Source organism: Mobula hypostoma, chromosome 15 (genome assembly GCF_963921235.1).
Source record: "Mobula hypostoma chromosome 15, sMobHyp1.1, whole genome shotgun sequence".
NCBI lineage: Eukaryota > Metazoa > Chordata > Chondrichthyes > Myliobatiformes > Myliobatidae > Mobula > Mobula hypostoma.
Genome location: NC_086111.1, coordinates 898754 through 915165, shown reverse-complemented (window position 1 = coordinate 915165; position 16412 = coordinate 898754). Strand labels below are relative to the sequence as shown.

General features: G+C 40.3%; 1 protein-coding gene across 2 annotated transcripts in view; it reads left to right on the top strand.

Moving 5' to 3' along the window:
• Nucleotides 1-16412, top strand: part of iars1 (isoleucyl-tRNA synthetase 1) — a 209038-nt gene that overhangs the window by 14875 nt on the left and 177751 nt on the right. For both annotated transcript variants that reach the window (XM_063067569.1, XM_063067568.1), the window contains one exon: nt 15370-15497. In XM_063067569.1, the coding sequence (XP_062923639.1) occupies nt 15379-15497 (119 nt within the window). In that variant the 5' untranslated portion in view covers nt 15370-15378. The remainder of the gene's footprint in view (nt 1-15369; nt 15498-16412) is intronic.

Genomic DNA, 16412 nt, shown 5'->3' with positions numbered 1-16412 from the left:
GGCTGCAACACACTCAACAAAAGTTAGGACAGAGGCACGTTTACCATTGCATTACATCACCTTTCCTTTTAATAACACTTTTTAATCGTTTTGGAACTGAGGATACTAATTATAGTAGATTTGCAATTGAAAATTTTGTCCATTCTTGCTTGATATAAGACTTCAGCTGCTCAACAGTCTGTGGTCTCCGTTGTCTGATTCTGCTCTTCATGATGCGCCATACATTTTCAATAGGAGATAGATCTGGACTGGCAGCAGGCCAGTCAAGCACACACAGTCTGTGTCTACAAAGCCACGCTGTTGTAGCCCATGCAGAATGTGGTCTGGCATTGTCTTGCTGAAATAAGCATGGACGTCCCGGGAAGAGACGTCGCCTTGATGGCAACATATGTCTCTCTAAATCCTAATATGCGCCTCAGAGTCAATGATACCTTCACATACATGCAACTCACCCATGCCGTGGGCACTGATGCACCCCCATACCATCACAGATGCTGGCTTTTGCACCTTTCACTGATAACAATCTGGATGGTCGTTTTCATCTTTGGCACGGAGAACTCAATGCACGTTTTTTCCAAAAACTAGCTGAAATGTGGACTCATCTTACCATAGCACACGGTTCCACAGTCTTTCGGTCCATCTGAGATGAGCTCGGGCCCAGAGAACTCACCGGCGTTTCTGCATAGAGTTGATGTATGGCTTCCTCCTTGCGTAATACAGTTTCAAGTTGCATTTCTGGATGCAGCAACGGACTGTGTTGAGTGACAATGGTTTTCCGAAGTACTCCGGAGCCCAGGTGGCTATAATTGTCACAGTAGCATGACGGTTTCTTAGGCAATGCTGCCTGAGGGCTCGAAGATCACGCGCATTCAGCAGTGGTTTCTGACCTTGCCCTTTATGCACTGAGATGTCTCTGAATTCTCTGAATCTTTTCACAATATTATGTACTGTAGGTGTTGAAAGACCTAAATTCTCTGCAATCTTGCATTGAGAAATGTTCCTTTTGAACTGACTAACAAGTCTCTCATGAACTTTGGCACAAAGGGGTGAGCCACGACCCATCCTTGCTTGCAAAGACTGAGCCTTTGATGGACGCTACTTTTATACCCAGTCATGATACCTGCTACCAATTAGCCTGATTAATATGGAATCTTCTAAACTGGTGTTACTTGAATATTCTGTGCACTTTTCAATCTTATTTTAACTCTGTCCCAACTTTTGTTGAGTGTGTTGCAGCTATCAAATTCTAAATTTGTATATATTTACAAAATACAATTAAGTTGGTCAGTAAAACTATTGAAAATCTTTTCTTTGTACTTTTGTCAGTTAAATAAAGGTTCACATGAATTAACATATCACAGATTTTTGTTTTTATTGCATTTTGGAAAATATCCCAACTTTTCTGGAAATGGGGTTTGTAGAAGGATGTTGCCAGGACTGAAGAACCTGAGTTACAGGTGAAGGCAAAAGAAGCTAGCACTTTATTCCTGAGAATGTAGAAAATTGAGGGGCAACTTCATAAGAGTAAACAAATTATGAGTAATGTGGATAGGGTGAATGCAAGCAGGCTATTTCCATTGAGGTTGGATGAAATTACAACTGAAAGTCATGCTTTAAGACAGTAAGACAAAGGAGTAGAATTAGACCATGAGGAGTCTGCTCCAACATTTCATCATGATTGATCCAATTTTCTTCTCAGTTCCTATCTCTTGCCTTCTCCCCAGATCCCTTTGTGCCCTGACCAATCAAGAATCTATCAACCTCTGCCTTACATATACATAAAGACTTGGCCTTCACAGATGCCAGTGGCAAAGCATTCCACAGATTCACCACTCTCCAACTGAAGAAATTCCTCTTCTTCTTCATTTTAAAATGACATCCCTCTATTGAGACTCAGTCTCTGGTTTTAGACTCTCCTATCATAGCAAACGTCCTCTCCATATCCACTCTATCAAGCCTTTTCACCATTTGATAGCTTTCAATAAGATCACCCCTCATTTATCTGAATTCCAGCGAATAAGGGTCCAGAGCCATGAAATGCTTTTCATATGACAAGCCATTCAATCCTGGAATCATTTTTGTGAACCTCCTTTGAACCCTCTGCAGTGTCGCACATCCTTTTTGAGATAAGGGCTCAAAACTGCTGACAATATACCATGTGACATTTCACCAGTGCTTTATAAACTCTCAACATTACCCCATAGCTTTTATATTCTAGACCTCTTGAAATGAATGCTAAGATTGTATTTGCCTTCCTCACCACAGACTCAACCTACAAATTAACATTTAGGGAATCCTGCATATTCCTTTGCACCTCAGTTTTCATTATTTTCTCTCGTTTCAGAAAATAATGAATTCTTTCATTTTATCTCCCAAAGAGTATGACCATACACTTCTCGACATTGTATTCTATCTGCCATTTATTTGCCCATTCTCTCAACTTAAGTTCTTCTGTAGCCTCCTAACTTTCTCAAAATGACCTGACCCTCCACCCATCTTCATATCGTCTGCAAACTTTGCAACAAAGCCATCAATTCTGTCATCCAAATCATTGATTTGCAATGTGAAAAGAGTTGGTCCCAACACAGACCCCTGTGGAACACCGCTGGTCACTGCCAGGCAGCCAGTAAAGGCTCCCTTTATTCCCACTCTTTGCCTTCTGCCGGTCAACCTCTGCTTTATCCATGCTAGAATCTTTCCTGTAATACCGTGGGCTCGTAGCTTGTTAAGCAGCCTCATTTGTTGTGCCTTGTCAAAGGCCTTCTGAAAATCCAAGTACACAACATTAACTGATTCTCCATAACTGCTTGTTATTTCTTCAAAGAATTCCAACAGGTTTATCAAGCAAGATTTTCCCTTCAGGAAACCTTGCTGACTACAGCCTATCATGTACCTCCAAGTACCCGAAGACCAATATCGACTCTCTCTTCTCTTTTACACTTTCTATATCTGAAGAAATCTTTGGTATTCTCTTTATCTTACTTTCAAATTCCATTTTGACCACGTAATGATTTTTTTTAGTTGCCTTCTGTTGGTTTTCAAAAGCCTCCTAGTTCTCGAACTTCCCACCAATTTCTGCTCCATAATATGCCCTCTCTTTGGCTTTGACTTCTCTTGCTCACTATGGCTGTTTGACCCTACCATTAGTCTACCTCCTCCCCCCCCCGGGACGCACATATCCCACACCCTTCGAATTGCCTCCAGACATTGCTGCTCTGCCGCCATTCCCGCCAGGGTTCTTTTCCGATCAATTCTGGCCAGCTCCTCTCCCACGCCCCTGCAATTCCCTCCACTCCACTTAACACCGATACATCTGACAGCATCTTTTGCCTCTCAAATTTCAGAGTGAATTCGATCCAACTATGATCACTTCCCCCCCCCCCCCAAAGGCTCCCCCACCCCAAGCTCCCCAATCAAATCCGGCCCAACACACAACACCCAACACCCAATCCAGAAAAGATAATCCTCCAGCGGGCTCAAACATGAGATGCTCCAAAAAGCCATCTCTCGGGCACTGTAGAAATTCCCCGTCCTGGAACCCAACACCAACCTGACCTTCCCTCTCCACCTGCATATTGAAGACCCCCAGACTGCCACACCATTGCCCCCCCGTCACGCACCTTCCATCTCTCATTGCAATCTATAGGTCAAACACTTACTGCTGTTTGGGAGCCTTTATGTAACTCCCAAAAGGGAGAATTCACCCTTACAGTTCCCTCGTTCCACCCACAATCATTCAACACCTTCTGATCCTATGTCACCTCCCCCTAATGACCTGACTTTATCCCCCCCCACCAACAGAGCAACGACCCCCCCCACCCTCCCTCCCGTCAGCATGTATCCTTGGACATTAAGCTCCCAATACCTTTAGATAATCAGAGAGTCTAAAGGTGTAAGGTGAAATGTTTAAGGGGTATATGTAGGAAACTTCTTCACACAGAGGGTCATGAGAGTGTGGAAGGTGCTGCCAGTGCAGGTTGTAGATACGAGTTCAATTTCAGCATTTCAGAGAAATTTATGCAGATAGATTGTGGAGCACGAGGGCTACGGTCCAGGTGCAGATCAATGGGACAAGCAGACAAATGGTTTGGCATCGATTAGATGGCCAAAGTGCCTGTTTCTGTGCTGTGGTGTTCTACACTAGAGAGTTATTGGAAATGATTTATTGTTGTCGCATGTGCTAAGATACTATGAAATGTTCCTCTTGTCTGCCATTCATGCACACATATCATTACACACTGCACTGCGGTAGAACAAGAGAAATCAATAACAAAATGCAGAATACAATGTAACAGCTGCAGAGAAAGTGCAGATCAGGTAAACAATAAAGTACAAGATCAGAACAAGGTAGTTTGTGAGGTCAAGAGTCCACCTTATCATATGAGGGACCCATTTAATAATATTATAACTGTGAGGCCTCTGCAGTCTTTGAGACTGGTGGTACATGCCTTCATGGTTTTTGCATTTCCTGCTTGTGGCAGAGTGGAAAGAGAGAGGTGGTCAGACTGAGAGAAGCCTTGATAATGCTAGCTGCTTTACTGAGGCAGCAAGATATGTTTTCAGAACAGAAGGAACGAAGAGGACATGGTTTCTGGAAAATGGAATCACAGGAATATGGTGTGGTGATGGAGGCATTTGGCACACTGGCCTCCATTAGTCAGGACAGAAAGTACAGGAGTTGGAAGGTTATGTTGTAGTTGGTGAAGCCACACCTGAAGTATCAGGTCACACTGGCATACTTGTCTTGGAGGCTGACAGGGTGCACCCTTCCAAGGCATCAGGCCCCGATGGTAGCGTTCTGAAATCCCGTGTGAAACAACTGGCGGAAATGTTCAGTGATATCTTCAATGCAGTCGTGGTCCCTTGACTTTCTCATTAGGAGACCAGTCAGTGAGGATTCGAAATAACATCTCCTCACTGACATTCAACACAGGCACACCTTCAGTATGCGTGCTTACTCTCTACACCTGTGATTTTCTGGCTTGCCACAGCACCAACACTGTCCGTAAATTCACTGATAAAACAACTGTTAGCAGAATCTCGGAGGATGAAGAGGAACCGTACAGGGGAGAGATAGATCATAAACATGAGAAAGTCTGCAGTTGCTGAAAGTGCAAAGCAACGCACACAAAATGCTGGAGGAACTCAGCAGGTCAGGCAGCATAAATGGAAATGAATAAAGAGTCAACATTGCAGAGCAATGCATCAGTGGCGTGAGCAGAGCACTGCAAGCTAAATAAACGTACAAGAGGGACAGGCGGAGCTGCCATTGTCAGGAGTAGGCCAGTGGTGAGAGTAGAAGCGACAGGCTTTGGCTCAGAGGAGGAGTTGGCTCTGGGGAGGCTTCTGTTAAGATTTCCTTTTTGTTTTTCCCTTACTGTACCTGGAATAGTAAATGGTGGTTTTGTGTTCTTCACGCCGGATGTTGGAGTCCAGGAAGACCCATTGTTTCCTGGGGAACTACATATGCACGAAGTGCCTCCGGCTGTAGCTCCTTGGAGACCATGTTAGGGATCTGGAGCAGCAGCTGGATGACCTTCAGCTTGTACGGGAGAGTGAGGAGATAATCAAAGAAAGTTACAGGGAAGTAGTCACCCCGTAGTTGTAGGAGGTGAGTAGCTGGGTGACTGTCAGGAGAAATGGAAGTAGGCAGTTAGAGCAGAGCACCCCTGTGGCCATTCCCCTAATGTTCTAATGTGTTCTGTATTTCAGATAAGTATATAATTTCTTACTCAGTTTAAAGGTAGCTTGTTTTTTTTTAACCTTTTTATCTATTTCCTTAGAACTTTGATAATTGGGGCAGCCACCAAAATGTCCAGGTTCCAATGCGTCCCAATTAACTAGAATCCACTGTAGTAATGCTTCAGGTGCATTGGAACATCATCACTTGTATGTTTCCATTTCAAGACACACAAGTCTACTGATTTGTAAAGGTCTATCAACTTTGTTAGATCTAAATCCTTGAACCCATTCTTTAGTGATTTACTGGGGATACCTTTGGTACTTGAAGAAGAAGGATTGCTACCATTTTCTTAAAGGCATTTAGAAAAGGGCAATAACTGTTCACTTCACCATTAATGGTCAGATTGTGAAAAATGAATGAATTAAGTAAATTAAGTAGGAGCCTGTTGAGATCACATCTACCATTTTGTCTGCAGATCAGGTTGCCATACCGAAGGAAGGATGTACTTACAAAAGGTAGAATGTAATAGAATATCTAGATCAGAATGATTCCAGATGTTTTGGAGCTGGTTTAATCAGTGAACTGAGAATAAGCAGTTTGAATCCATAATCTCTATATTTAAGCAAATGATGTATTTTTAGGAGAGCCTGGGAAATTCATAAATGATTTAACAGGGAAGGCTTACCTAGGAACATTACAAAATCTTTAAAAAAAGGATTGTGATCTCTAAATAAGCAGTGGACCGTTAGGCACTAAATTAAGAAATATTTTCACCTACAAGTTGTGGATCTTTGGCATTCTCTATCTGTTTCCATTTTAACTACATCTTTCTTATAACAGGATGACCAATACTGTACACAGTACTCCAAGTGCATCCTCACCAATAACTTGTATAACTGCAAAGTGATGGACCAGCTCCTTTACTTAATACTTTGACTAATTGTCAGCATATAATACTCCTTTTCACCCACCTTGTCTACCTGTGACGCCACTTGAACTGGGTACTTGTACTGCTATGTCTCACTCTTCCATTCCACTTCCTAGCGTCCTACCATAGTATTAGTCTTATGCTGGTTTGAGTTCCCAAAATGCATTACTTCATACTTATTTGTATTGAAATCTATTTGCCACTCCTCAGCACACTTCAGTAATTGATTATGATCCTTTGTCATCTACAATAATTCTTCTTCACTGTCAACATCACCTAAATTCATGTCATCTGCAAGTTTACTGATCGTCTTGTGTATTTGCATCCAAAACATTTATGTAAATAACATAAGGTTTCCAACCCTGACCCCTGCAGAAGTCACCAGCCTCCATACTGAGAAACAACTTTCAAACGTCAACCTCTGAGCCTTTGCATCTAACTGGATTTCATTTGATCTAGCCTAGAACAGCCTACTATTTGGGACCTTGTTGGAGGCCTTGCTATGAAGTACAGTTGCCTTGCTCTCACCTGTGCATCTCCAAAAATCTTTAAAAGGTTCGAGTTAAAATTTAAGGCCAAGTTTAGTTGTCTTTCAGTCATAAACACATGAACACAGCTAAACGAAACAGCATTCTCCTGGGGCCAAGGTGCAAAACACAGTACCAGCAGTCACACATAGCACATATGGTTTTGATAGCAGAAAAATATGCAGTCACACAAAAAAATATAGCCCAAGTCCCTGAGTGTCAAGACCCATAGATTGACGTTGCATGGATGTTGTCCTGGAGCTATGTTTCTGCAAGAACGACTCGTGAGTCTTTCTGTAGATGGCCGTACTGACTCCTCCTAATCAGACTCCATCAATCCAAATGCTGGTAGAGCCTGACCATCAGAATTGCCTCCAGTAATTTCCCCACTGCTGATGTCAGGCTGTAGTTCCCTGGCTTGTCCTTGCTACACTTCTTAAACAAAAATTATTGACAAGTTCTGTCACTTCCATTCATTTAATTAAAAATGTAAATCAGTTTTCTAATATTCTTCAATGTTTAAAATGATAAAATTGGTCCTCTTGAAGATCAGAGTGGTCGGCTATGTGCGGAACCAAAGGAAATGGGGGAGATCTTAAATAGGTTTTTTGCGTCTGTATTTACTAAGGAAACTGGCATGAAGTCTATGGAATTAAGGGAAACAAGTAGTGAGATCATGGAAACTGTACAGATCGAAAAGGAGGAGGTCCTTGCTGTCTTGAGGAAAATTAAAGTGGATAAATCCCTGGGACCTGACAGGGTGTTCCCTTGGACCTTGAAGGAAACTAGTGTTGAAATTGCAGGGGCCCTGGCAGAAATATTTAAAATGTCGCTGTCTACGGGTGAGGTGCCGGAGGATTGGAGAGTGGCTCATGTTGTTCTGTTGTTTAAAAAAGGATCGAAAAGTAATCCGGGAAATTATAGGCCAGTAAGTTTAACGTCGGTAGTAGGTAAGTCATTGGAGGGAGTACTAAGAGACAGAATCTACAAGCATTTGGATAGACAGGGACTTATTGGGGAGAGTCAACATGGCTTTGTGCGTGGTAGGTCATGTTTGACCAATCTATTTTAGTTTTTCGAGGAGGTTACCAGGAAAGTGGATGAAGGGAAGGCAGTGGATATTGTCCACATGGACTTCAGTAAGGCCTTTGACAAGGTCCCGCATAAGAGGTTAGTTAGGAAAATTCAGTCGCTAGGTATACATGGAGAGGTGGTAAATTGGATTAGACATTGGCTCAATGGAAGAAGCCAAAGAGTGGTAATAGAGAATTGCTTCTCCGAGTGGAGGCCTGTGACTAGTGGTGTGCCACAGGGATCAGTGCTGGGTCCATTGTTATTTGTCATCTATATCAATGATCTGGATGATAATGTGGTAAATTGGATCAACAAATTTGCTGATGATACAAAGATTGGAGGTGTAGTAGACAGTGAGGAAAGTTTTCAGAGCCTGCAGAGGGACTTGGACCAGCTGGAAAAATGGGCTAAAAAATGGCAGATGGAGTTTAATACAGACAAGTGTGAGGTATTGCATGTTGGAAGGACAAACCAAGGTAGAACATACAGGGTTAATGGTAAGGCACTGAGGAGTGCAGTGGAACAGATGGGATCTGGGAATACAGATACAAAATTCCCTAAAAGTGGCGTCACAGGTAGATAGGATTGTAAAGAGAGCTTTTGGTACATTGGCCTTTATTAATCTAAGTATTGAGTATGAGAGCTGGAATGTTATGATGAGGTTGTATAAGGCATTGGTGAGGCCGAATCTAGAGCATTGTGTTCAGTTTTGGTCACCAAATTACAGGAAGGATATAAATAAGGTTGAAAGAGTGCAGAGATAACCAGAGTTGTAGATATACAGACCTATCAACAGTAGAATTAGAATTTTTCAAGATTCTGAATTCGGCTTGCAGTTCAATACCTAGTAAATCAGTTTCTCGCCTATATAATGCACTCTCCCATGCTAAAAATGTAAATACACTGTATATTAAAGAGAAGTGGGAGAAAGAAGCAGAGTTGGTACTTTCAGAGGAGGCTTGGGGGAAAATCTGCAGCTTTCAATGGTCCTTGACTAATTCTTTGACTTGGAGAGAACATTGTTGGAAAAACATTATAAGATACTTCAAGACCCCATATCAGGAAAAATATAAAGATACAAATGTGATGTGTTGGAGAAGGTGCGGCTCCAAGGAGGCAAATCATTTTCATATTTTCTGGGATTGCCCTAAATTAAGTCTATTTTGGGAAGGTATTCATAGAACATTAGTTAAGGTACTTAGGTCCCAGATACCTCTGAAGTTTGAGACGCTCTATTTGGGGCATGTATTGTTCCTTGAACAGAAGGAAGATATAAAGTTGCTGCAGGCCCTCTTAGCGGCAAGTAAGAAATCAATCACTAGAAAATGGCTAAATCCAATACCACCTACATTAGAAGATTGGTACGAAATTATCTTGGAAATATTTAAAATGGAAAAGTTGACCTACTCCCTGAGAACTCAAAAAGAAACATTTTATCAAATCTGGAATAAATGGATTGAATATATAACCCCAATGCGAGCAGACTTTAGATGACTCTCCTAATGATTTATATTGCTCTTCTCATCAACACAGTAATATTGCTAACGTAAGCACCCCTAGTCTAAATGTTTGTTGTTTTTTTTTGGAAAATAGAGAATTAACACAAGTAAAGGGAAAGATTTGGGAAAGGGATTAAAAAAAATGAAAAAATTAAGTAAATAAGTACATAGGGATTGGATAATTATGTCTGCGGGCAGGAACAAGCACGAACAAATTGGGATATAAACACCTACAATGGTTGGTATATAGGCTTGTATGCAACATTTTGGACCAGTGGAAATGGTCCAGAAGGGTTGTATGGAAACTATTATTACCATTTTTTTTAACAACTAATTTCATTACTTAGCCTAATAGGTTAGATTTACCACAGTACGTAATTATCTATTTAAATGTTTATTTTGCTTTTATATCATCTCAATGTGTACTTAAGAATGTATAAATAATTGTAGTTTTATACATATAAAAAAATGGAAAAGGTTATATGTGTGAAAAAAGTACATGATAATTGTGAACTCCTTATCCAAATAAAAATAAAATAAAAAAAAAGAAAGAGTGCGGAGAAGGTTTACAAGGATGTTGCCGGGACTTGAGAAACTCAGTTACAGAGAAAGGTTGAATAGGTTAGGACTTTATTCCCTGGAGCGTAGAAGAATGAGGGGAGATTTGATAGAGGTATATAAAATTATGATGGGTATAGATAGAGTGAATGCAAGCAGGCTTTTTCCACTGAGGCAAGGGGAGAAAAAAAACCAGAGGACATGGGTTAAGGGTGAGGGGGGAAAAGTTTAAAGGGAACATTAGGGGGGGGCTTCTTCACACAGAGAGTGGTGGGAATATGGAATGAGCTGCCAGATGAGGTGGTAAATGTGGGTTCTTTTTTAACATTTAAGAATAAATTGGATAGATACGTGGATGGGAGGTGTATGAAGGGATATGGTCCGTGTGCAGGTCAGTGGGACTAGGGAGAAAATGGTTCGGCACAGCCAAGAAGGGCCAAAAGGCCTGTTTCTGTGCTGTAGTTTCTATGGTTCTATGGTTTGATTTTCTGAACATTCTGGAATTTTGAAATTTTATGATATGAATGAGAAGAATAACTATTTGTCATGTACATTGAAACACACAGTGAAATGAGTCATTTGCATCAAATCAAATCAACAAGGATTGTGTTGGGGGCAGCCTGCAAGAGTTGCAAAACAATTGTGCTTTTTACTTCCTGATTTGTTGTCTGAACATTTTTCAATGTGGTGACTGGTCCGCCAGCTTGATGACTGCAGCTGGAACCCCAACTGGTAAAGATACCCACTGGGATTTGTGATTGTTAAGGCTTCAATATATGGAGAGCAATATGGTATTCTGAATTTTTACTGCCCTCCAGCTCATCCTCTCAAATTCCTAACAGATGCTTTTTCCAAACTTACAAGCTTTTCAATACAAAACATATTGTAGGTGGGGATTTTAATTGTCTCATGGACCCATTGATGGATGGAGTGCCTAGTGGTCCCCCATTGCTCTCCTCACAGTCCAAACAAATCATGGGCTTATGTGGAGAACTAGGATTTGTGGATGTCTGGAGGTTGTTACATCCCTCAGACAAAGACTTCACATTTTTTTCTAATCCACACAAGTGTTATACCAGAATAGACTTTTTTCTAACCCCCAAAACGCTCCTAGATTTAGTTGTATCCTGCACAATTGGAAATATTGGTATTTCTGACCATGCAGCAGTATTTTAAATATTAAGCCCAAAGATAATTCAGCACGATCTAGATTTTGGAGGCTAAATCCTTTTATTCCAAAAGATAATAAATTTATAGACTACTTCCGAATTCAAAACTTTCCTATCTACTAATTCAAAATCAGCTAGTAGTCCATCGATGCAAGGGGATTAATTATCTCCTACTCTGCTAGTAAGAAGCGACAAGCTGCGGAACAGCAGCGCCTAGTGGAAGCAAAGCTTGCAGCAGCTGAAAAGGATTATATTAATAAGCCTGCTGCAGCCAAGTTACAGAATATTACAGCCCTACGCTGTACACTAAACTCTTTACTTACACAAGCAGCCAAAAGAAGATTGACATTTGCTAAACAACGATTGTTTGAACATGGTGAGAAACCAGGTAGGTATTTGGCTTATTTAGCTAGAAAGAAAAATGCCTCTCAGACTATTGCTTCAATTAGGGATGGGACAGGAGCCCTCACTAGTAATTCTAAAATGATTAATGTTGTGTTTAAGAATTTTTATTCTAAACAGTATCAATCTGAGCAATGTAATGATGGACTATCTAGGATGGAGTCCTTTTTCAGGAATTTAGATCTCCTAGGCATTTCTTCTGAACAAGAGTCCCTCCTCAATGCTCCATTATCTAAACATGAGATACAGGAAGCTGTGAGACAGCTCCAAAGTGGGAAGGCCCCTGGTCCTGATGGACTCACTAGTGAATTCTATAAAGAGTTCACAGGGTTATTATCAGAGCCTATGCTAAACACGTTCAATCACGCATTTAATTGTGGTCTCCTCCCACCATCATTGAGAGAAGCTAGTATCTCCCTAATTCTAAAGAAAGGAAAGAGCCCTGAAGATGGTCCCTCCTACAGGCCTATTTCATTGTTAAATGTTGACTTCAAAATCTTATCTAAAACCTTAGCGTGCGATTAGAAACTGTTACCTTTTATCATAAAAGAGGATCAAACGGGTTTTGTAAGAGGCTATGCATCATCTAACAATATCAGAAGATTACTTAATGTGATTCAGGCATGTCAGTAACAGGCAGTGGACGGCTTGGTGGTTTTCTTAGATGCGGAAAAGGCCTTTGATCGTGTGGAATGGCCATATCTTTTTTTAACTTAAGAACGATTTGGTTTGGGCAATAATTTTATTAGTGGGTGAAGGTTCTTTATAATGACCCTTTGGCTGCGATTCTCATAATGGCATTATGTCTCCCATCCACTACATAATGTACTGGTTGGGCACAGGAGTACATTCAGCCAGAGACTCATTCCACCGAGATGCAACACAGAGCGTCATAGGAAGTCATTCCTGCCTGTGGCCATCAAACTTTACAACTCCTCCCTTGGAGGGTCAGACACCCTGAGCCAATAGGCTGGTCCTGGACTTATTTCCGGGCATAATTTACATATTACTATTTAACTATTTAAGGTTTTATTACTATTTAATTATTTATGGTGCAACTGTAACGAAAATCAGTTTCCCCTGGGATCAATAAAGTGTGACTATGACTAGGTCGGATAATTTTAGTATTCTGAGGCACAGCCGGCAGGGCTGTCCTTTATCACCACTACCTTTCACACTGGTGATCGAGCCATTGGCTGCGGCTATTCGGCAAGACCCCAAGATATCTGCTCCAGACGTAGGACTAAAGTCACATAAAATTACATTGTATTCGGATGATGTTCTAATTTTCTTATCAAACCCTTATACAATGCATCAATTCATTTAGTGCCTTTTCAGGTTATAAAATCAACTTTACTAAATCAGAGGCTATGCCTCTGCGGAATCTGCAGCAGGTATCTGACACTCAGGGTGTTTTCCCCTTTAAATGGTTGCAGACAGGTTTTGTTTACTTAGGCATATTTATCACACATACGTTTGATCAATTGTTCAAAGCTAACTTGACACAATTATTTGACAAAATCAAACAGGATCTTGAGCGATGGAGCACTCTTCCCATTTCTTGGCTTGGCCGAATATCCTTGCTCAAAATAAACATTCTTCCTCGTCTGCTCTACCCAATACAAATGATGCCAGTCATTTTTACCCAACAAATACTGAAAAAAAATGGCAGATTTGTTTCTTTCATCTAGAACAAAAAAAAACCCTGTATTAAAATGTCTTAACTTACAGCTTCCCAGTAGTCTAGGGGATCTGGATTTTCCAGACATCAAAAAGTATCAATTAAGTTCCTTTTTATCTTATGTGGTTGACTGGGTTTGCAGGAACCCCTCCTCAATTTGGCTAGACATTGAAGCTTCACAAGCAAAATGCCCTCTTATTAATTTGCTTTAATAAGGTGAAACTAGTTAAGGAATATTGGAGCAATCCAATAACAATTAATACAGTCAGGGCTTGGAGGGCGGTGCGACAAATTGAGGGCAACAGAGCGAAAATATCACCCTTCACTCCAATAACCGGCAGTCCAGATTTTCAGCCTGTCATAATGGATTCTGGATTTAAACTTTGGATTTCTAGGGGTATTTTACTTTACTTTATTGTCGCCAAACAATTGATACTAGAACATACAATCATAGCGATATTTGATTCTGCGATTCCCGCTCCCTGGATTACAAATCAATAGTAAATATTAAAAATTTAAATTATAAATCATCTAGGAGATCTGTTTGATGAAGGAACGATGATGCTTTTAGTCAAATAGTACAGAAATTTAACATGCCCAACAAGGATCTTTTTTGTTTCTTTCAGCTAAGAGATTATATACAGAAAAAAAACATCATTGTTAACTGATCTCTATAGTTCTGACATAGAAAAGAGGGTGTTTCATTCTAAGGGTGAAGTCTCTACACAGCATCCTGAGGGAATGTTCTCATGGAGAGGCTGAGCAGCTGGGAAGGGTCTGGGAGAAAAAGCTGGGAGTAGAAATTACAGCTGAAACATGGGATAAACATCTGTGATAATGCAAAGAATATTTCAGTTTGTAATAGAACTAAAGCACTGCAACTCAAAATTCTGCAAGAACCCATCCGACTTCAGATCGTCTCTTGAAATTTAAGACAGGGGTTTCTCCAACGTGTTCTAAATTATAAGTAAATACTGGAACTTTCACCCACTGTTTTTGGACTTGTCCCAAACTTCATGCATACTGGAGTGATATTTTGAGTGAAATGGAAAAGATTCTGAAGACGGAGCTTGAACTGGACCCAGTGTCATTTCTCTTAGGCTTACCCAGCAGTCGTATTATTAAGGCACATCAGAAAAAACTTCTTAACATCCTGACTTTTTGTGCGAGGAAGAACATTTTACTTTGTTGGATATCCGATAAGGCCCCTGGACTTTTTGGTTGGCGTAAGTTAATCAAGGAATACATTCCTTTGGACTTTTTGACATGTATGGTACACTCAAAAACAAATAGTTGTCATAAAACATGGCAACCTTTTCTGCAGAATATAGATGTAAACCTGTCTGCTATACTAATAAGGACTTCTGTATAGGATGTTGTGGTGATGTCTGTATTTTGATGGAAGTGTTCTTATACCTGATATCTGTGAGGGGAAGAAATGTAAATGTAAGTATATCTGGAAATTGAAAGTTTCGTTATGCTGAGCAAAAAAAAATTTAAAAAAAAATACCCACATATCAACAAATATGAAATCCAGGTACAGAGATTTCTAGATTTTTGGTCGGTAGGAAATGTCACAGCTGTGTCACTGGGATGTCACATCCAAGTTAATGTTTTCCCTCTAGCCCCATAAAACATTTTCAGGTGTTTGTTTGTCTGGCCACTGTCCTTAAGCTGCTTCAGTCCTTCATTCACCCAAATCAGTCACTTGCCAAAGTGGGCTCCAAATTTTCAGACCTCTATTACAGGTTAAGTCACGTGATCTTTTTTGATCTATTAATTTGCTGAATTTGTAACTAATTACCTTAATGGCTCTATTCAGAAGATTGATTCTTTCTTTCAAATTAGATATAAAGAATGATTCAACCTGTGCCTGAAACCATCAACTTCCCTGCCGAGGAAGAGAAGATACTAAAGATCTGGAAGGAGTTGGATTGTTTTCAGCAATGTCTGAAGCAAGCTAAAAACAAGCCAAGGTAACATTTCTCATGGGTTTGTTCAATAATTAAGAGTGAGCCGTATATTAAAATAGATTTTCCGCAGCGTTTCTTAGCTGCACAAACTAAATACATGCATTACGGCAGTTTGAGTAATGGAATTTACCCTTACAAATTCACAAATCACTAACAGAGTATCTAAGATATATAATAAAAAATTGCTCTTGTCGACTCAATGAGCAAAAACAAATAAATACAAATTTTATTTTTTATTTTTCTTGATGCATGCACAGATGTGGTTTTGTGTTGTGGAAAATCATAATAGTGATTGCTTTGTAGGAATGCACCCCTTTCATCTCTACCCCCATGCTGCAGGGGTCTTCTGTATGAAAAAGTATTTTATTGTCCGAGTTGCTGAGGGAATATATTGTACAGTGGTGCTAGAGAGTTTGTGAACCCTAAGTTTATGCATAAATATGACGTAAAATGTGATCAGATCTCCACGCGTCCTAAAACTAGATAAAGAGAACCCAATGAAATAAATGACACAAAAAATTTTATACTTTTTCATTTATTTATTAAGAAAAATGATCCATTAGCATATGTATTTGTTGGAAAAGGTATGTGAACCTTTGCTTTCAGTAACTGGTGTGACCCCCTTGTACAGCAATAACTTCAACCACACATTTCCAGTTGATCAGACCTGCGCATCGGTTTGGAGGAATTTTAGACCATTCCTCCTTACAAAACTGCTTCAACTCTGGGATGTTGGTGTGCTTCCTTGCAAGAGCTACTTGCTTCAGGTCCTTCTACAACATTTCTATAGGATTAAGGTCAGGACTTTGACTTGGCCATTCCAAAGCACAAATTTTCTTTGTTGATTTACTCTTGTCTTTTGGACCATTGTCTTGTTGCATCATCCAACTTCTGTTAAGTTTCAGGTGACGGACTGCT